Source organism: Carcharodon carcharias, chromosome 19 (assembly GCF_017639515.1).
Source record: "Carcharodon carcharias isolate sCarCar2 chromosome 19, sCarCar2.pri, whole genome shotgun sequence".
In the NCBI taxonomy this organism is placed as follows: domain Eukaryota; kingdom Metazoa; phylum Chordata; class Chondrichthyes; order Lamniformes; family Lamnidae; genus Carcharodon; species Carcharodon carcharias.
The window spans coordinates 84144784-84167183 of record NC_054485.1 but is presented as its reverse complement, the minus strand read 5'-3'; the positions used below and the strand labels follow the sequence as shown (position 1 = coordinate 84167183).

At 49.1% G+C, this 22400-nt stretch overlaps 2 protein-coding genes across 4 annotated transcripts in view; one reads left to right on the top strand and one right to left on the bottom strand.

Annotated features, from left to right (window-relative positions):
* The first annotated feature begins 357 nt into the window (after nucleotides 1-357).
* bbs10 (Bardet-Biedl syndrome 10) lies at nucleotides 358-9449 on the top strand. The gene is given in 6 exon segments (XM_041212335.1): nucleotides 358-489; nucleotides 4026-4123; nucleotides 4748-4960; nucleotides 6472-7489; nucleotides 7491-7511; nucleotides 8393-9449. Coding segments are annotated over 6 exon segments (2016 nt in total). The 3' UTR covers nucleotides 8927-9449.
* Nucleotides 9450-10554: 1105 nt separating this feature from the next.
* The window catches only part of hsd17b8 (hydroxysteroid (17-beta) dehydrogenase 8), a 45839-nt gene continuing 33993 nt past the window's right edge, over nucleotides 10555-22400 (bottom strand). For all 3 annotated transcript variants that reach the window (XM_041212794.1, XM_041212795.1, XM_041212796.1), the window contains 2 exons: nucleotides 17715-17789; nucleotides 10555-11307 (listed from right to left, as the gene is read on the bottom strand). In XM_041212794.1, the coding sequence (XP_041068728.1) occupies nucleotides 11291-11307; nucleotides 17715-17789 (92 nt within the window). In that variant the 3' untranslated portion in view covers nucleotides 10555-11290. The remainder of the gene's footprint in view (nucleotides 11308-17714; nucleotides 17790-22400) is intronic.

The window sequence follows — 22400 nt, the reverse complement described above, 5'->3', positions numbered from 1 at the left end:
AGGCTGAGTTATGGGGGACAGGCGGGAAAGTCGAGTTAAAGCCACAATCAGATCAGCCATGATCTTACTGAATGACGGAACAAGTGCAAGGGGCCAAATGGCCTACTCCTGTTCCTATTATTAATGTTCTTATGTATGAGGTTGGGTGACAAGGCTAAGGAGTTTGGTGGCAAGCTTAAGCATTTAGTATAGGGTGGAGAGTTGGGTGTTAATTGTGGAGAGTTGGGTGGCAATTGCAGAGGATTGGGTGATAATAGTAGGGAGTTAAGTGGGGGGATTATATTTCGCCAACTCCTGTATTTTATGATCTTATAGATGCTCCAGTCTCCTGTACCAATGCTGTATTCCCTCACCAAGATGGCTGACCGGGCCTTTTCCATCACCAAGATGGCTATCCAAGCCCTCTCCCTCACCAAGATGGCTGCCAAAGCCCGCTCCTTCACCAAGGTGGGCTTCCCGGATGCGTGCGTGAAGTCACCCAGCGGTCACGTGGGGATGGGGTCCTACTGTCGCCGGGGTGGCCGAGGAGGCGCCTGAAGGACGGAGGGAGAGAGCGAAAAAAAGCCCATCGGTGTAGCCGAGGTGAAAGGTCAAGCCGGAGCCTGCGGGACTAGGCCGCAGTCACTTTGAGAAGGTCAGACTGACACTTTGATATTATAATCGGATGAATGAAGCCAGGGGCTGAGCCCAACTCCTTGGATGTTAGTCTCTGGGTCACAGAGGCTAAGGGAGGAGCTGGCAAGTTTCTGGGTTAAATCCCCCTCCCCCAGTGCTCAGGGCTGGTTCCTCAGTGACCCCATTATAATTAATATTATTGTAATTCATATCATATCATTAATATCGTTAGGTGCAATGAGAAGGATGGAACACACTCAATAGCCCAGCCTTCAGAAAGGAAGAACCTGTATTTCTGTAGCGCCTTTCGCCACATCAGGACGTCCCAAAGCACCTTTTCCAGCCAGCCAAGTGCCTGTCGAAACACAGGGTGGCCAACCCTCCCGGACTGGCCCCGGACTCTCCCAGGAATTGAAGATCAATCTCCAGGTTGCTTCTGTAGGCAATTCATTGGGAAATTTTAAAAAAAAGTTTGGGGCTTTTTTGTCGTTTTCTTCACCCATTTCTCTTCATCAGGTGCGAAAATATTGAAAATGGGGGGGGGGGAGGGGCAAAAAAAAGGCTGTTTGGCCGATGACCAATCATCATCCAATTGGGTAAGGAGTCTTTTTGCTTTCCAGACAGCATTAGGAAGCTGGTGTGCGTCGCGAGGGTAGGATGTGTTGGTCAACTAAGGGCTGGAGCGCTGGGGCTAATCATGTGATGAAACTCCCAGGAACATATTTCATTGTAGTTGGCAACCCAATTCGAAATGCTGTCATGAAGGAAGTGTGGCGGCTCGTCTGCGCACAGCAGGATCCCACAAACAGCCATGTGACAATGACCAGATAATCAGCTTCTTGGCGTTGTTGGTTGAGGGATAAATACTGGTCAGGATACCGGGGGTAACTTCCCCTCCCCGCTTCAATAGGGTGTCATGGGATCTTTAATATAACCATTTGAGAGGGAAGATGGGGCTTCTGTTTAATGTCTCATCCAAAAGGAGGCACCTTGGATAGTGCAGCACAGGGTGGGGATGGACGGTGATGATGTCAACATTTTGACTTTTGGGCTCAAGTCCTGAAGTGGGATTTGAACCTACAACCTTCAGACACGAAGATCAGAGTACTACCAACTGAGCCATAGAAAAGAGCTGCATAGATATCTGCAGGAGAAAAAAATTGTAAGGGCATGGAGAAAGAGCCCAGGAGTGGGACTAGCTAGATTCCTCTTCATATAGGCGATTCAGGCTTGATGGCCTTCTGTGCTGTTCCGTGGAGTCGGTGTGAAACCACCGCTGAACAATGCATCTCATACAGTCATAGAGGTCTACAGCACAGAAAAAGGCCCTTCGGCCCATTGAGTCTGTGCTGGTCAAACAAGTACCTAATTATTCTAATCCCATTTTCCAGCACTAGGCCCATAGCCTTGTATGTCATGGCATTACAAGTGCATATCCAAATACTTCTTAAATGTATCCCAGGCTGTTGAGTGAAGCAAAGGAGTAGATAGCAGGGGTGTCTAAATCTCTCAGATGAGATGTTTAACCGAGGCCAGGTCTGCCCTCATGGGTGGATGCAAACCATTCCACAACAATATTAACTCGAGAATTTAAGATAAATAGTCACAGACTGAAACTGGGTGGGTTGTACTGTGCAAATCTGTAAATAAACTCTCATTAAAGTATAAAGATTGGCTCCAGTTCTATCCTTCACCAGCTGCACTATTAACAATGGTGACAGTGCAGGAAGGTGGGCTGGAGGTTGAAGATCAGACATAATCTTGTTGAATGGGTGGATCAGGCTCGAAGGGCCAAATGGCCTCCTCCTGCTCCTGTCTCTTATGTGCTTGTGTTACGTTGTGGATTACTCATGATCTCATTGAATGGTGCAGAACTGGCTAGAGGGGCTACATGGCCTACTCCAGTTCTTTTAACACTATCTTGTCCTTCACTCTACACCACACTCCCTCTCACTCCTGTCAACCCATCATTGGCGGCCGAGCTTTCAGCTGCTTTCAGTGCTTTAAGCTCTGGAAACCCCTCCCTCAATGTTTCCTCCTGTCTGACTCTTTCTTCTCCTTGAAGAATCTCCTTAAATTCTCCCTCCATAACCAAGCCTTTTGTCTCCTCCTGTGGCTCGATTACAGTTTTTGTCTGAACACTCTCTGGTAAAGTGCCTTTGAACAATTGATTATGTAAAAGATGCTATATAAATGCAAGTTGTTGTTGTTTCCTGTAACTTGGTTCTCTGCTGCTCAGCATCATCATCATTCCCCTCTGCACTGCTGACTGGGTTTAATAAATCCACTGTGCTTCATTGACCAGAAACTGCATTGTATCAAAGATGTGTTCCGACCACAGCATTGTATGGTTTAAGCACGACACATTGTATTCGAGATTGCCCATCGAAACCAACAGAACCTTTTGCTTCTGACTAACACACTTAGCTCAGATGTAGCTGTTTCAGCCCCTGACTTGGAAAGTAGCCCGTTCGGGTCCCGAGCCAGAAACCTGAGTGCACAATGGAGGCTGACACTCTCAATGTGGTACTACGGGAGTGCTGCACTGTCAGAAGTGCCGCCTTTGGGATGGGATCCTAAACTGAGTAAATGTGCAGGTGACATAAAAGATCCCACAGGCCATAAACCTAGGGAAGAATAGGGCCATCCCTGAATCAAGAGATGATCTGGTCATTGTTACATGACATTTGTGGGACATTGCTCCACGGGCTGGACCTAGACCCACTGGAGAGGTGATGATATTGAAACATATAGGGCAGAATTTTACGCCAGCGTGATTTTACGGTCCTGCCAAAGTCAATGGACTTTTGAACAGCTCGCTGCATTATACAGGCCTGCCCCCCCCACCACAACATGGCCATAAAATTATGCCATAAGATCCTGAGGGAATTTGACAGGGTGGATACTAGGGGGATGTTTCCTCTTTTGAGGGAGACTAGAACAAGGTTATTTAAGAATGAGGTTTCCTTTTTAAGGCAGATATGAGGAGAATTTTTTAGTTTGTTAGTCTGTGGAATTCTCTGCCGCAGGGAGCAGTGGAGGCTCAATCACTGAATATATTCAGGGCTGAGTTAGACGGATTTTTGATAGACAGGGGAGTCATGGGTTATAGTGGCGGTGGAAAGGGTGGTGGTGCAGGCAGGAAGGTAGAGCTGAGACCACAACCAGATCAGCCATGATCTTATTGAATAGCAGAGCAAGTTCGAGGGGCCGAGTGGCCTACTCCTGCTCTTAAATCCCGCGCTCTTATTGGCTGCCGTGTTACCTATATCAAAATGATGGCCACACTTCAGAATGTAATTCATTGGCTGTGAGGCGCTTTGGGATGTCCTGAGCTCAGGAAATGAGGGTCTGTCCTTGACTGGACCTCTTACCGAGTCTCACTTCTGCTGCAATCTGATTTCTCCCAGGCTGAAGACAACGACTTCCCAACCACAGCCAAGAATTTCATCAGCTGGCAAACATCAATGAACTGTTCTGAAGATTCCTTGCCTGGAGGTGAGTACCTGTGGGAGCTGCTGTTACCCTCCAAGGTGAGACAGCTTCCTGATCAGTGCTGAATTAACTGGGTGACAACAGTGACAAACACTTGCATTTATAAAGCACCATTAACAACCCCCACATTATGACCTGCGTCAAGTACTTGAGGTTACTGTCTTATTGTAGGAAACAGGGCAGGATATTTACACAGATTCATTGGAGTTTAACAGTTAGTTCTCAAGCAAAAAAAAAAGTTAGTTCTCAAGCCACAGAAGAAGTAGCTATAATGTAGCACCGTGCAGTACTTGTCCTGGGAGTGTTTGATGGGACAGTGTAGAGGGAGCTTTACTCTGTCTCTAACCCCGTGCTGTACCTGTCCTGGGAGTGTTTGATGGGGACAGTGTAGAGGGAGCTTTACTCTGTATCTTACCTGTGCTGTACCTGCCCTGGGAGTGTTTGATGGGACAGTGTAGAGGGAGCTTTACTCTGTATCTTACCCCATGCTGTACCTGCCCTGGGAGTGTTTGATGGGGACAGTGTAGAGGGAGTTATCTGTCCTGTAAAGCCGGTTTCACTGTGTAAAGTCCACTTCATTAATTTTGTTCACTGCCCCAGTCAGTTGTTTTACAATGTGTGTTATGCTCTGATCCAGGTTGGTTGTGTGTCGTGTGGAGCTGCAGTCTGAGTGTGTGATGGATATTGAACAGTTGGTGCACACAGCCGAAAGCCTGGAGAACATCATGGTGCGATGCTTCGGGCCTCATGGACGTCAGGTGCTGTTTGTCAGAGCCACCGGAGATATCCTCATCACCAAGGATGGTTGCAGGATATTGAAGTCACTGCTACTGGAACACCCAGCTGCCAGGTCAGTCTGCAGGCTGAGCTCCAGCCTCTTCTTTAATGCTGTCAACTCTAGCCTCCTGTTTGCATCAAGGTACAGTGGTGTAGAACAGTACAGGTTAGATACAGGGTAAAGCTCCTTCTTAGGGTAAAGCTCCCTCCCCCCATCAAACACTCCCGGAACAGGTATAGCACGGGGATAGATGCTGAGTAAAGCTCCCTCTACACTGTCCCATCAAACATTCCCAGGACAGGTACAGCACGGGGTTAGAGAGTAAAGCTCCCTCTACACTGTCCCATCAAACACTCCCAGGACAGGTACAGCATGGGGTTAGATAGAGAGTAAAGCTCCCTCTACACTGTCCCATCAAACACTCCCAGGACAGGTACAGCACGGGGTTAGAGAGTAAAGCTCCCTCTACACTGTCCCATCAAACACTCCCAGGACAGGTACAGCACGGGGTTAGAGAGTAAAGCTCCCTCTACACTGTCCCATCAAACACTCCCAGGACAGGTACAGCATGGAGTTAGATAGAGAGTAAAGCTCTCTCTACACTGTCCCATCAAACGGGGTGAGTGTTTACAGGGGTCAGGGTTTATGGGGTAGGAGTATAGGGGTTGAGAGGTTTACAGGTTTGGGGTTTATGGGTGGGGCTTTTCAGGGTTTACAGGCTGGGGGTGTAAGGTGAGGTTTTACGGGCTGGGCGGTTATGGGGTGTAGGGTTAACGGGGTGAGGGGTTTATTGGATGAGGGTTTACCGGGGTGAAGGGTTAACGGGGTGAGGGGTTAACGGGGTGAGGGGTAAACGGGGTGAGGGGTTTCCAGGGTGAGGGGTTTCCAGGGTGAGGGGTAAACGGGGTGAGGGGTAAACGGGGTGAGGGGTTTCCAGGGTGAGGGGTTTCCAGGGTGAGGGGTAAACGGGGTGAGGGGTATACGGGGTGAGGGGTATACGGGGTGAGGGGTATACGGGGTGAGGGGTATACGGGGTGAGGGATTAACGGGTGAGGGATTAACGGGTGAGGGATTAACGGGGTGAGGGATTAACGTGGTGAGGGATTAACGTGGTGAGGGGTTTACGGGATGAGGGGGTTAACGGGGTGAGGGGTTAACGGGGTGAGGGGTTAACGGGGTGATGTATTAACGGATGGAAGTTTTTTGGATGGGAGTTTTATGGATGGGAGTTTTACAGGGTGAGGAGTTTACAGGGTGAGGGGTTAACGGGTGGGAGTTTTACGGGGTGAGGGGTTAACAGGGTAAGGGTTTAACGGGTGGGAGTTTTACGAGGTGAGGGGTTAATAGGGTGATGGATTAACAGGGTGAGGGGTTAATAGGTGGGAGTTTTACAGGGTGAGGGGTTAACGGGGTGAGGGGTTAATGAGGTGAGGGGGTTTACGGGGTGAGGGGTCTACGGGTGGGAGGTTTACAGTGGGGGTTTACGAGTGGGGGATTTACGAGGGGGGGGCTTCAATCGATGACTATCCTTATCGAGTCACGGCCTTTCGCTCTGAGTGTGCTGTTTCTCCCCCCCCTTGCAGGTTGGTGGTGCGGAGCGTGTCGGCTCATTGCAGCCTCACCGGAGACGGAGCCAAGTCCTTCATCCTGTTGCTGGCCGCCATGCTGCGCGGATCGCGAGCGGAGATTGGAGGCGAGGTGCCCGCCTGCCCTGGGGCCCGACGACTCTGGCTAGCCAGAGGGCTGGCCCGACTGGAGCAGGAGGTGCTGGAAATGGCACTGGGGAGGTACCTGGCCCCCCACTGTGCCTCGGCCCTCCGCCTCTCCGGCAGGCAGCTCCAGCTGCCGGGGGAACAGGCTGCCCGGGTCCTGGGGCCCTACTTCGAGGGCAAGGTCGGGTCATCCCACGCCTCCTTCCTGACCCAGCTGGCCTGCGACTTCCTGCAGCGCCTGGGAGACGGGGAGACGGAGCCAGCGCTGAGCTTGGCGGCCGACTGCTTCCCTGGTCTGCAGAGTACAGTGCCCGGCTTGCCGGTGGGGAGCAGCAGGGTGCTGGAGGGGCTGCTGCTGAACCGCAGCTTCTCACTGAGCTGCGGTGAGGGTGAGACCAGGGTTCTGGTTGTCGCCGGCAGCCTGCTGCCCCCTCTGACCGAGGCCGGTTACACCCTGCGGCTGGAGACGCCTGCCGGATTAGCGAGGGCCCGGGACTGGGCACAGACCAGGGCGGTGGAGGCCCTGGCTCACCTGCGGGCCCTGGGGGTCGGGCTCCTGCTATCGGGGCCCCGGCAACCGGCCTGCGTTCTGGAGTTGGCCCGTCGGCACGGCATCTCGGTGGTGGACTGCCTACCAGACGACGACCTGGCCCTGGTGAGGAGGTTGGCAGGGGCACATCCGCTCTTCCGGGCTGTGGAAGCCCAGCTGGGCGACACCGTGCCTGCCAGTTTCTCCAGACCAGCCCCCCTCGGGCCCCCCGGGCAGGTCCTGGTGGGTTTCCCTGGTTGCCGCGGCTTGCAGCCCCACTGCCTGGTGGTATGCGCTCCTGCCCTGGGACTGGCAGAGCAGCACCGAGACGCCATCCACGGCGCCTTCAAACTACTGAGGCTCCTCCTGCCCGGGCCTGGGGGTATGGAGAGAGGGAGTGAGAGACAGGGGCCTGGGGGCCTGGAGAGAGGGAGTGAGAGACAGGGACCTGGGGACTTGGAGAGAGGGAGCGAGAGACGGGAGACTGGGGACTTGGAGAGAGGGAGCGAGAGACGGGAGACTGGGGACTTGGAGAGAGGGAGCGAGAGACGGGAGACTGGGGACTTGGAGAGAGGGAGTGAGAGACAGGAGACTGGGGACTTGGGGAGAGGGAGTGAGAGACGGGAGACTGGGGACTTGGGGAGAGGGAGTGAGAGACGGGGGACTGGGGACTTGGAGAGAGGGAGTGAGAGACGGGAGACTGGGGACTTGGGGAGAGGGAGTGAGAGACGGGAGACTGGGGACTTGGGGAGAGGGAGTGAGAGACAGGGGACTGGGGACTTGGGGAGAGGGAGTGAGAGACAGGGGACTGGGGACTTGGAGAGAGGGAGTGAGAGACAGGGGACTGGGGACTTGGAGAGAGGGAGTGAGAGACAGGAGACTGGGGACTTGGAGAGAGGGAGTGAGAGACGGGAGACTGGGGACTTGGAGAGAGGGAGTGAGAGACAGGAGACTGGGGACTTGGGGAGAGGGAGTGAGAGACGGGGGACTGGGGACTTGGGGAGAGGGAGTGAGAGACGGGGGACTGGGGACTTGGAGAGAGGGAGCGAGAGACAGGGGACTGGGGACTTGGGGAGAGGGAGTGAGAGACGGGGGACTGGGGACTTGGAGAGAGGGAGTGAGAGACAGGAGACTGGGGACTTGGAGAGAGGGAGCGAGAGACAGGGGACTGGGGACTTGGGGAGAGGGAGTGAGAGACGGGGGACTGGGGACTTGGGGAGAGGGAGTGAGAGACGGGGGACTGGGGACTTGGGGAGAGGGAGTGAGAGATGGGGAATGAAGGACCAGGGCAAAGCTGAGGATCAAACTGAGGACGTGATGGACACCGGTGGAGAGGATGAACAGCACTGCCAGTCAATAGACCAGCCAGGCCAGCGAGTGCCCTGGGAGCTGGGCCACTATGAAGTGCCAGCTGGTAGTGTTCTGGCGCCAGATGGTGCCTTCGAGTTCCTGATGCACCACTACCTCCGGTGTGAAGCCAGCAGCCAGCAGCAGCCGGACACGAGGGCGGCATGCAGGATCGTCGCAGACGCCTTGCTCAATGTCCCCAGACACCTTCACCCACGGGCAGAGCGGGGCAGGGACTTTCTCCAGGCCCACGCACGTTTTGCAGCCAGTCTTCGGGAACAGGGGGTTCCGCCAGTGGTTGAGGGGCCCCTGGACGTGGTGGCTGCTAAACAGCGCCTGCTGATTTCCGTGATCCGGTGCCTGAGGAGCCTGCTTACCGTTAACCAAGTCATCGCTGTCCGCAGCAAGCTCGGGAACAAACTGCAGGCGGAGAGTGAGGAGTCGGAGTAGACTGGAATCTGGACCAGCACCAGAAGAACCTGTCAGCAGGGTAACTCATCCCTGTCAGCTACTCATCACCATGAGAGCCCTGTCGCTGTTAGCTACTCATCAAAGAGCAACCCATCCATCACCTTGAAAACCCTGTCACCAGGAGAGCTATGTTGCCAGGGGTAACCATCACCATGACAGCCCTGTCACCTGGGCAACCTATTTCTGGGAGAGCCACCTCATGAGGAGAAATCATCACCAGAAGAGGCCATCAACATGAGAGCCTATTGCAGGGAGCACCGTCACTGGAAGAGCCAATCCCTGCGAGCGCCGTCACCAGGACAGCCCCATCACTGAGGGAGCCCAGTCACTGGGACAGACCCATCACCGAGGGAGCCCAGTCACTGGGACAGACCCATCACCGAGGGAGCCCAGTCACCGGGATAGCCACGCCTCTGGGACAGCCCCATCACCGGGAGAGCCCAGTCAGCGGGAGAGCCCAGTCAGCGGGAGAGCATAGTCACTGGGGGAGCCAGTAACTGGGAGAGCCCCGTCACCGGGAGAGCCCCGCCTGTGGGACAGCCCCATCATCGGGAGAGCCCAGTCACCAGGAGAGCCTAGTCACCGGGAGAGCGCAGTCCCCGGGACAGCCCAATCACCGGGAGAGCCCCGCCTCTGGAACAGCCCCATCACCGGGAGAGCCCAGTCACCGGGAGAGCCCAATCACCGGGAAAGCCCTGCCTCTGGCACAGCCTAGTCACCAGGAGAGCATAGTCACTGGGAGAGCCAGTAACTGGGAGAGCCCCGCCTGTGGGACAGCCCCATCATCGGGAGAGCCCAGTCACCAGGAGAGCCAGTCACCAGGAGAGCCCAGTCACCGGGAGAGCGCAGTCACCGGGACAGCCCCATCACTGGGAGAGCCCTGCCTCTGGAACAGCCCCATCACCAGGAGCGCCAGTCACCGGGACAGCCCAATCACCGGGAGAGCCCCGCCTCTGGCACAGCCTAGTCACCAGGAGAGCATAGTCACTGGGAGAGCCAGTAACTGGGAGACCCCCATCACCAACAGCGTCCCCTCACTGGGACAGGCCCATCACTGGGAGAGCCAGTCACTGGAACAGCCCCTTCACTTGGAGAGCACCATCACCAGGGGAGCCCCGTCACCAAGGGAGCCCCTTCACCAGGAGACTCTATCTTTATAGTGCAACACAGACTCAGTGTCAGAGACTCTCTTTTTACAGTGAGACACAGACTCAGTATCAGAGACTGTTTTACAGTGAGACATTGAATTGGTATCAGAGACTCTTTACAGTGAGACACAGACTCAGTATCAGAGATTTTCTTTTTAAAGTGAGACACAGACTCAGTCTCAGAGACTTTCTTTTTACAGTGAGACACAGACTCAGTATCAGAAACTCTCTCTTTACAGTGAGACACAGACTCAGTATCAGAGATTTTCTTTTTAAAGTGAGACACAGACTCAGTCTCAGAGACTTTCTTCTTACAGTGAGACACAGACTCAGTTTCAGAAACTCTCTCTTTACAGTGAGACATAGACTCAGTCTCAGAGACTGTTTTACAGTGAGACATTGAATTAGGATCAGAGGCTCTCTTCACAATGAGACACAGACTCAGCATTAATCAGAGGATTTCAGTCCATTGATGAATTTATTGTCACTGTTTTGATAATAAAATTTCATAATTGTACAGCAAGTTGTGGCAGGTCATTATTATCGAGGCACCAAAGGCACAGGAAATAACGTGGGAGCCAGAGTGGTTTTGGCTTGACTGGATACCCACCCTAAAATCATCGGCTGCCCTCACACGCAATTTTATAAAGGTGCTCCCCAAGACAATGGGATGTGTTGTATATCTGTGACTGCAGATCACACGGCCTGTTTGTAGGTAGATTGGAAAGAACTGAACTGCGTTGTGGATCATGGTTCAGCAGATCATCTTCCCAGGCTTGGGTTTCTCATCACAAGCCCTGTTCTCTCAATAATACACCGCCAGGAGCTAGCTATTGCTGCAGTTAACTGTGGTAGTTCAGAGGGCTTACCAGCAAGCTCGGCCCTTGGTTTATGCCGAGGGGATGGTGGAGGTTACATTAGGCCAGGTTCCTGCCCCACTGATTGTCACCACTCCTTCTATAATATGCATCCGGCCAGAGCCAGAGGTTCCTGTGACACTCGCTGTTTAGGCAAAGCTGGAGAATAGGCACTTGGGTGAAGAGAGAGCGGGCAGCTCTCAGAGAACAGGATCCCAGTGCGATTGTGGGTGGCGAGGGAGGGGGGAGCAGGTCCGCAAGCCGAACCTGAGAGAGATGTCCCAGTGTTGCCAGGTCTGGCCATGCGTTCCCTCGGCCTCCTGTACCTTGTTCGATCGTCACATGAAAAGTCCTCCTGTAACAGAGATCGCACAAATGGTAACAGTTCAGTATCCTTCCTTTTACCATGAGCCCTAATGCACACGCTCACATCTAATTTCTAATAGATTGGGGCAGGGGGTGGCGGGCGAAGTGGGAGGGCGATGCAGATCCACGTCTATTTTCGCGGCCTGCCCACATCCCACCAGGTTAAAAACAGAACTAGTGCTGTTTGTGGGACCTCAGACATTCACAAAATGGGTGCAGCCATTTTGGTGACAGAACGACAGTCATTCTACTTCATTGTTAGAGTGGTACTTTTGAATGGTGCAGAGAGCTGTGATGAGGCACTACGTAAATTCCATCCTTCGCTAGGAGGAATCTCACTGCTGCCAACAACGGCCATTCTGTTCACGATTTACTGATTTGTGGGCATTAGTTTTCAGTGCATTTGATTCACTCTTTTTTTGAATAACAGCCAGAGGTAATTTACTCGCTCTCCATGGCCTTGCCCCACCCTATCCCTGTCACTCCCTCCAGCCCTACAACCCTCTGAGATCTCTGCATTCCTCCAAATCTAGCCCTTAAGCCTCCACCACTAGTTGCCACGCCTCCAGCTTGCTGAGGCTCCGAAATTTCCTCCCGAAATCTCTCCCTCTCTCACCTCCAACTAGATGCTCCTTAAAATCTGTCTTTTTGTCCAACCTTTTGATCATTGGACCTAATATTTCCTTATGTAATTCCGTGTCAAATTTTGTTTGACAATGCTCCTGTGAAGCAACCTTGGGATGTTTCACTACCAAAAAAGCTTCACAAGTTAATCTCTCCTGTCCTGTGAGAATGCACGCTTGCAGAAATCCTCTGAGAAATTCTTAACAGAATTCACTACGCTGAGATTCTGAGCGAGATCTCCTTGAATGGGATACCGGGACTCTGTGCCTGCATGATACAGTGCTGGGCCCCAGCTAGCGCTCATCACACCCAACCCATGGTGCTGTCACCATTTGGGTCAGGAATACCACCATGACTCGATAGGGGTCCCTTACTCTCTCTCACCGACACCACCCCCCTCCCCGGCCCCCAACAAAGATCCCGTCCCCTCCCTGCTCAATTCACAGAGGACATCTCTGAGACGATGGTCAGTCAGAGTGAACAAAGCCTCTTCAACACTCAGCATTTTCTGGAAGCCGATTAAACAAGTCCTCCCCGCCTCGCTCCTGAAACCAAGACGGAACCCTCCACCCTCTCCAGGAACCAACACAGGAAAGGTAGCCCACTCCCCCTTCATGCCGCTACCCATGCAAGCTCCCACACCAAGGTGTGCGGCTGTGCCAGAATACCTAGGCTGCACTGGAGACAAGAAAAAACAAGCAAAGTTTGAAACAGGCAAAGAGAGCGCAAAGACACAGCCAGGCATCTAATAAGCAGGACACGAGGTACATAATGAAGCAATGTGATATATCAGAAAAATAACGCAACGTGAACATGGATGTTACGGAAGAACATGGTGTATAAAGTGATGTACATAATAAAAAGGACTGAAATGTACATGGATGTAATAAATACATGACATGATACAGAATGTGACTGCATGTCATAAAGAACATGTGTTGATGTAATAAAGAATGCAATGTCTGCAATAAAAAGCCAAGCACAACGCAGCAATAATCAGGGGTCAACATTTCTGTTAGTTTATCGATGAAATTAGAGATCCCTATAGTTCCTGTGTGTGTGGGGGCGGCGGGAGAATATAAGATATTGTCATCTATTACTGTTACCTCTATCTGGGGTATTATAGGATATTGTCAAATATCACTTTTACTCCTATCTGAGGTATAGGATATTGTCTTATACCTCTATTCCTCTATGTGGGGGTGTAATTGATACTGTCATATATCCCTATCAGGAAAAATGGTAAAAAAAGATAATGTCAGGATTCTTTATCTGAATGCATGTGGCATTCGTAACAAGATGGATGAATTGACAGCACAAATAGAAATAAATTCTTATGATATAGCCATCACAGGGACTTGGTTGCAAAGTGACTAGGGCTGGGATCTGAACATTCAAGGATATCTGCCATTTTGGAGGGACAGGAAGAAAGGAAAAGGAGGTCAGGCAGCTCTGTTAATAAAGGATAAGATTGGAACAATAATGAAAAATGCTCTCGGTTCAGAGGATCAGGATGTAGAATTAGTTTGAGTGGAGATAAGAAATAGCAAAGGGAATAAGTCAGTGGTGGAAGTAGTTCCCCCCCCCCCCCCCAACCACTCCTCCTCCTCCCCAAGATAGTAGCTACTCTGTAGGACAGAGTATAAATCAAGAAATAATGGGGGCTTGTGTGAAGCATGGGGGATTTTAATCTATAGAGATTGGATAAATAAAATTGGCAATGGTAGCCTGAAGGATGTATTCATAGAGTGTATTCAGGACAGTTTCTCAGAATATATTCTAGAACCAACTCGGGAATAGGCTATTTTAGATCTAGTAATGTGCAATGAGACAGGTTTAATTAATGATCCCATAGTAAAGGATCCTCTTGGTAAGAGTGATCATAACATAAGAAAATTTCACATTTAGTGTGTAAGGGTGGGAAATGTGGGTCTGAAACTAGAGTATTAAATAAAGGCAATGACAGGTTAGCAAACAGATGGCTAAAGTGGAATGAGAAAATAGGTTAAAAGACAGTAGACAAGAACTGGCAGACATTTAAGGAGTTATTTATTATCTTTCAACAAAGACATATTCTACTGAGAAAGATTCTAAGAGAAGGATGCACCATTTGTGACTAACTAAGAAAGTTAAGGATGGTATCAAATTGAAAGAAAATACAGACAATGCTGAAAAAATTAGTGGTAGGCCTGGAGATTGGGAAAATTTTAGAAACCAGCAAAGAAGGACTGAAAAAAAGGAGAAATTGGAATATGAGGAAAAAAAACTAGCAAGAAGTACAGAAACAGATAGTAAAAGCTTCACAAGTATATGAAAAGGAGAAGAGTAGCTAAAGTGAGCACTGGTCCCTTAGAGGGTGAGACTGGGGAATTAATAATGGAAACAAGGAAATTGCAAAGGCTTTGAACAAGTATTTTTTCAGTTGAAGACACAAAAAGCATCCCAATAGCAGCAAAAAATTCAGAGGCAAAAGGGAGGGAGGAACTTAAAACAACCACTATCACTAGAAAAATGACTAGAAAAGCTAATGGGACTAAAAGTTGACAAGTTCCTTGGACCTGCCAGCCTGCATCCAATGGTCTTAAAAGAGGTGGCTACAAAGATAGTGGATGAATTGGTTGTAATCTTCCAAAATACCCTAGATTCTGGAAAGTTCCCAGCGGATTGGACAACCACAAATGAAACACCACTAATCAAGAAAGGAGCGAGTCAAAAAGCAGGAAACTATTGGCCAGATAGCCTAACTGGGAAAATGCTAAATCCATCATGAAGGGGGTAGTAGCAGGACATTTAGAGAATCATAATACAATCAGGCAGAGTCAACATGGTTTTGTGAAAGGGAAATCGTGTTTGACAAACTTATTAGAATTCTTTGAGGATGTAGCAAGCAGGTGGATAAAGGGGAACCAATACATGTAGTGTACTGGGCTTTCCAAAAGGCAATAAGGTGCTACATACAAGGTTACTACATAAGATAAGGGCTCATGGTGTTAGGGGTGATATATATATGACCACAGATAAAGGATTGGCTAACAAAAACAAGAATCTGGATAAATGAATTATTTTCAGATTGGCAAACTATAATGATTGGAGTTCCAGAGGGACCAGTGCTGGGATCTCAACCATTTATGATCTATATTAATGACAAATGAAGGGTCCAACAGTATTATAGGCAAATTTACTGATGATACAAAGGTAGGTAGGAAAGCAAGTTGTGAGAGGGATAACAAGAGTCTGCAAAGGGACATAGATAGGTCAAGTGAGTGGGCAACAATTTGCAGATGGACTATAATGTGGGAAAATGTGACTTTGGCAGGAAAAATAGAAAAGCAGAATATTATTTAACATGAGAGTGATTGCAGAATGTTGCAGTACAGAGGGATCTGGGTGTCCTTGTACATGAATCACAAAAAGTCAGCATGCAGATACAGCAAGTAACTGGGAAGGCAAATGGAACATTGGCCTTTATTGCAAGGAGATGGAATAAAAAAGTAGGGAGGTCTTGGTTCATCTGTACAGGGCATTGGTGAGACCAAACCTGGAGTACTGTGTACAGTTTTGATCTCCTTCAGGAGGGACATACTTGCACTGGAAGCAGTTCAGAGAATGTTCACTAGGCTGATTCCTGGGATGAAGGGTTTTTCTAATCAGGAAAGGTTGCGCAGGTTGGGCCTCACTGGAGTTTAGAAGAATGAGAGGTGATCTTACTGAAACACATAAGATCCTGAGGGGGCTCGACATAGTGGATGCTGAGAGGATGTACACCCCTATGGGGGAGTCCAGAACTAGGAGGCACAGTTTCAAAATAAGCATCTCCCATTTGAGATGGAGATGAGGAGGAATTTCTTCTCTCAGAGGGTCATTAGTCTTGAGAAATCTCCCCCCTTCCAGTGGAAGCTGGGTCATTGAATGTATTCAAGGCTAAGTTGAACAGATTTTTGATTGACAAGGGAGTTAAAGTTTATGTGGGGGGGGACAGGAAGGAAAGTGGAGTTAAGGCCACAATCAGATCAGCCATGATCTTATTGAACAGCAGTGCAGGCTCGAGGGACCAAATGGCCTCCTCCTGCTCCTACCTCTTGTGATCTATATGAGGATATTCATACAATGTGGTCATATATCCCTATTGCCCCAATTTGGGGTTTTACAGGGTATTCTGATACATCCTTCACCTCCAATAAAAGTTTAAGGACTTTGGAGGCACCGAAAATGTCTGATTAATACTACCTATTAAACTAAGTCAGTGAGATAATGAAACATAATCCCTCACAAGCCGTCTAAATGACATAAATGTGTCAGTAATATTCACATACATGATAGGATAGCTGCTTATGCTTGCCTCACAAAGAATACATTGAAGAGCTCCCTGCGTTTCCTACAAATTTCACTTGGGGGAATGTGTGGATCAGTTGTTATCACTAACATCCCCCCACCCTTCCCCACCCTCCCCAATCCGCCTGAGTGTATCCTGTTTCTACACATGTCCCCCTTTGCTCTTTCCAGCTTTATTGCAAAGGAAACAATTACCTGCACTGGTTCAGAAATCATTCTTCACACACCCCGTGCTGTGATGAGGCTCTCTCAGCTGTGTGTGTTTCTTCTTTTGTTGCAGGGATATGGCCAGCATTTATTGCCCATCCCTAATTGCCCTTCAGAAGGTGGTGGTGAGCTGCTTTCTTGAACTGCTGCAGCCCATGTGATGTGGGTACACCCACAGCGCTGTTAGGAAGGGAGTTCCAGGATTTTGACCCAGCAACAGTGAAGGAACAGTGATATATTTCCAAGTCAGGATGGTGAGCAGCTTGGAGGGGAATTTGCAGGTGCTGGTGTTCCCATCTATCTGCTGCCCCTGTCCTTCTAGACGGTAGAGGTCACGGGTTTGGAAAGTGCTGCTGAAGGAGCCTTGGTGAGTTCCTGCAGTGCATCTTATAGATGGTACACACTGCTGCTGCTACTGTGCGTCGATGGCAGAGGGAATGGATGTTGAAGGTGGTGGATGTGGTGCCAATCAAGCTGCTTTGCCCTGGACAGTGTCAAGCTTCTTGAGTGTTGTGGGAGCTGCACTCATCCAGGCAAGTGGGGGGTATTCCATCATACTCCTGACTTGTGCCTTGTAGATAGCTTTGGTATGTGTATTTGTCTCATTTAAATATGTTTAATTGGTGTTAAACAAAACATGTTTAATCCAAGCTTAACATGACATAATTCTATGTAGTCCCAATGAGCATATTCTGTTTAATAATCTATACCTTGTCTATCCTTACAGAGTACCAAGTCTTTGCTATTGAAATTCTGTCCATCCTTCACTAATGTCATTAGTGTCACTTTGATTGGAAGATAGGATTTGTGAGCACACCGTTTAACCCGATTCTCGTTCAAAATAGGATAAAAACGTAGTTAAGTTCTCACAATCTGTAGGTGGCTGCTGGGGTAAGGCACAGTTGTTGGTCACTGGTAATGGCTGTTTGGGTGAGAATGGGGGCCAAGGCTGTGATGCTCCAGTGGAGCAGTAGCCCACCAACACTGAGGGGACTAGGCTCGCGTGTGAAGAATGGTCACTTTTGGTGAAATGTGTGCATTCAGGAGGGGAAGAGCTGGCGAGAAAGCCAAACTCCGCAGCCATAACCACACACCGTAAGGCCTGACTGCGTGACACCGCTATGCGGTTTGAATTCGGCATCGTCTGGCCTGGCCGCAGCCTGCTGTCAGCTCCAGGTCCGGCAGTCTCTTCTGTCTGCCGAAGGTGGGCAGGAGCAAGTGTGAGGCTCTCACCTGTCACCTCCAGGCTGGCTCCTGTGATGTAGCTGCTGTCGTCAGAGGCCAAGAAGGAACAAACGGCAGCCACCTCTGTGGAGAGATAGAGGCAGTCAGAAACCACAGACAGGAGGAACAGTCTGCTTCACACCTGCTGTGCTACATGTACTTACAAGAGAGGTAGCCTGTGGACACACAAACCATATGTCATATAATCATATAGTGCAAAAGAAAGACTTGCATTTACATAGCACTTTTCACAACTACCAGACATCTCAAACTGCCTTACAGCCAATTAAATATATATATTTTTTAAAGTGTGATGCAGGAATTGCGGCAGCCAATTTGCGCACTGCAAGATCCCACAAACAGCAATGGCCAGATCATCTGCTTTTTTGAGATGGCGGTTGAGGGACAAACATTGGCCAGGAGACCGGGGATAACTCCGCTCCACTTCTTCAAAACACTGCTAGGGGATCTACTACTGAGCAGATAGACGGGGCCTCGGTTGATTGTGTCATCCGAAAGGCAGCACCTCCAACAGTGCAGCGCTCCCTCAGTAGTGCACAGGAGTTACCGGCCTTGATTGTTGTGCTCAGGTCCGGGAACTCCGAACGTTGTGGTTCAGGGGTGAGAGTGCGACCAACACATCCACGGCTGACACTGAAGGTAACCATTTGGGCCATCAAGCCTGTGACAGCTTTCTGAAGAAAAAAACTACCAATTGATCCCACTTCCCCTGCACTTTCCCCACAGCAAATCTTTCCTTTACAACTAACTTTACTATTCCTTTTTGAAAAGCAATGCTGAACCCGCTTCCACCACTCTTTCAGGCAGTTCATTCCAGATATCATCGTGGTCCCCCTCCTCCTTCAGGTCCCAGTCCTTAGAGGGTATTGGCAACCACGGGCTTCCACTAGATTGGTCCATGATTATACCCGGCAAAGTACTGCAGTGGTTTGCTGTTGCCTTCTGCACTATGGCTGACCAAGAAACTCTCCCACTCGTTACCAGATGCCATCAGGCATATCGGAAGGACTTACAGACTGATAATGAACCTGTTTGCGCGCAACAGGGTCCCACGAACAGCAAGAACACAAGGAGTAGGAACAGGACTAGACCACACAGCCCCTCGAGCCTGCTCCGCCCTTCAATACGATCATGGCTGATCTTAGGCTTCAACTCCATTTTCCCACCCGCTCCCCATATCCCTTAATTCCCTCAGAGACCAAAAATCTGTCTACCCCAGACTTAAATGTATTCGACAATGGAGCCTCCACAACCCTCTGAGGTAGAGAATTCCAAAAATTCACCACCCTTTGAGTGAAGTAATTTCTCACCTCAGTCCTAAGTGATCGGCCCCTTATCCTGAGACTGTGCCCCCATGTTTTAGACTCTCCGACCAGCGGAAACAATCTCTCAGCGTCTCCCTGATCGAACCCCCTCAGGATTTTGCAGGTTTCAATGAGATCGCCTCTCATTCTTCTAAACTCCAGAGAATATAAACCCAATTTACTCAGCTTCTCATCATAGGACAACCCCCTCATTACAGGGACCAACTTACTGAACCTGCGCTGTACTGCCTCCAATGCAAGTATATCCTTCCTTAAATATGGAGACCAAAACTATAAACAGTATTCCAGATGTGGTCTCATCAAAACCCTGTGCAACTGTAACAAGATTTCTTTATTCTTCTACTCAATCCCCTTGCAATAAAGGCCAGCATGCCATTTCCCTTCCTAATTGCCTGTTGTAACCGCATGCTGACTTTCTGTGTCCCTTGTACGAGCACACCCAAGTCTCTCTCAACATCATAGTACCATGGGGTCTTCTATGTCTGCCTGAGGGAAAGGCATCAGTTCAAGGTCTTGGTGTTTACGCTTCACCTCAGCCTCCATGCAACCCTCTTCATCCAATTCCGTCACCATAACCTTCTATTCTTTTCTTTCTCGTTTATCTAGCTTCAATACTATTCACCTCAACCATTCCCCATGGTAGCAAAATCTACGTTCTCACCATCTTGTACTTATGGCTCTGCTCTTCCCCACGTGTGGGAGCTCATCTCTCTACATCTACCCTATCCAATTCTTGCATCATTTATCGGGTCACCCCTCAGCCTTTCCTGATATATAGAACCTCTCAACTGCTGTCATCCTTGTGAATCGTTCTATATCATTTTCACCACATGGAGACCAGAAGTGCGCACAGTACATCAAGTGCAGTCAAACCAACATCCAAGGGTTATTTATTTATTTTCCTTTATTCGTTCAGGTTTATTGCCCATCCATAATTGCCCTTGTAAGCCACACCAGGTAAGGACATTAGTGAACCAGATGGGTTTTACAACAGTCAGCAATGAAACCATTGATAAAAGTCATTAGACTTTTAATTTTTTATTGAATTCAAATTTCACCATCTGCTGTGGTGGGATTTGAACTCGGGTTCCCGGATCATTACCCTGGATCTCTGGAATACCAGTCCAGTGAAAATACCACTATGCCATCGCCTTCCCTTATGGTAAGGTTCATTGAATATACAGCAAGGAACAGGCCATTCAGCCCAACTAGTGAGGGGAGATGGTGGTGTATGGCTATGTCACTGGACTAGTAATCCAGAGGCCCAGGTTCTGGAGACACAGGTTCAAATCCCACCATGGCAATTGGTGTAATTTAAATTCAATTCATAAATAAAGCTAGTCTCAGTGATGGTGACCATGAAACTGTTAGGGGGAAATAAAGGGATACAGCTAGGACTTATTGAAGGGAATCAATAAGTAAAAGCCAAGCAAGCAAAAACAGGCAAAAACCTGTCTGCATAAGTAGTTAACAGTTAAAGGTCAGGCTGGACAGAGAGAAATCTAAACCTTGCATATTCTCAGGGCTTGCGAGCATCAGCAAGGCCATATTGAGCGAAGAAGAATGTAAATATGATAGATTGGGAGTTCTGGGAGTTAGGCTGGAGCCTTAGGTTGAAAAACAACTAAGATTGAGCCTGTTTACAGCAGATAGGGAAAGAACAGATGGTCTTGTCTTAGGTTAGGTACGAGGGAGGGGTCTCTGCCTGGGTGAGAAACAAATATGGACATACAATACATGTACTTGTCACTAGACTTGTTTGTTTAATGTAAACCTATACGTTGACAAGATCGAAATCTGGAAACTGTTCTTGTACGTGGCCAATAATGTATAAATATGATGACCACTTGTAGCTTAGCAGAGTACTGTCTCAAGCTGTATTGAGATGATGCCCTCCTTGCAATTGCTCGAATAAACAATCGAAACCTGTACCTGAGTCCCCTGTGGTCCGTTTGTCAAAGACACCACAACAAAACTATCATCAATTGTTGCAAAGACCCATCTGGTTCACTAATTTCCCTTTAGGGAAGGAAATTTGCCACCCTTACCTGGTCTGGCCTATACCTGACTCCAGGAAACACTGCAATGTGGTTGACTTTTAACTGCCCTCTGCAATGACCAAGCAAGACACTCAGTCCTGGGCAATGAGGAATGGCCAACAAATGTTGGCCTTGCCAGTGACACCCACACCCAATGAAAGAATAAATTTTAACAAGTCTGCTGGCTTTTATACTTGACACGAGCCTCCTCCCATTGAATCGACCTTTCAGTATATATCTTCCTATTTCCTTCCCTCTCATGTACTTGTCTAGTTTCGTTTTGAAAGCACTATTTGCCTCAGCCATTTCTTGTGGCAACCAGCTCCACATTCTACCCATTCTCCAAGTGGAGAAATTTCTCCTTATTTTTCGACTGGAATAACTAACTTGCCCCAAGTTTTGGCTTCCCCCACAAGTGGAAACACTCTCTTCACATTTGTGCTGTGCAACCCATCCAGAATGTTAAAGACCTCTATCGTGGTCACCTCTAAGTGCGCCCTTTTCTGAAGTGTAAAAAAAAGCGAGAGGCAGCCGAGAGGTAAATGGATAGCACCGATTAAAGGGCTATCTGGCTAAACTTTTAATTCTCTGCCACATTCCATTACTTCCAATAAAAGGCAGTGAGGCAGTTTCTTGGAACAGAGGAGTATGAATGGGTGATGGAGACCAAGGAGGCACTGAGATTAGACTGGGAAGCACAGGTTGAGAATAACGCTGTAGCAGACTCGCTGAGACAGAACGGCCTATTTTTTCACTGGGGCATACTCCCACAAGGAGCAAGATAGCAGGGACAGTGCTACATGCACAGCTCAACCCAGTTAAGGGTCAGCTCCTCCAGGGGAGGAGGGACGGGAGAGCCATTGGATGAGAGGTTAAACCCAGAGGCCATGTCCGCCCTCTCCACTGGGCACAAAATACCCCACGGCACTATTTCCAAGATTTCTACCTGGCCTTCTGGCCGATATTTATCCCTCAGCCACCATCACTCGCATAAAGGAAGAAAAGCAGACGGCCCGGTCCCAATCGCGTTGCCGGTTGTGGGATCTTGCTGTGCGCAAATCGGCTGCCTACATTGTCTCCTACATTGACAACAGTGACTACACTTCAGAAAGATGGTGCTTCATTGGCTGTACAGCGCTTTGGGAGGTCCTGAGGTGTTGATAATAAATGCAGATCTTTCTTAAAATATGGGGAGAGAGAGAGGAGGCTCTCACCATGGTCCTGGGAAACAAGCGTGACAAATAAAAAAGAACTTGCATTTATAACTGCATCTTTTAAGATGTTAAAAGTTCCCAAAGCGTATCACAGGA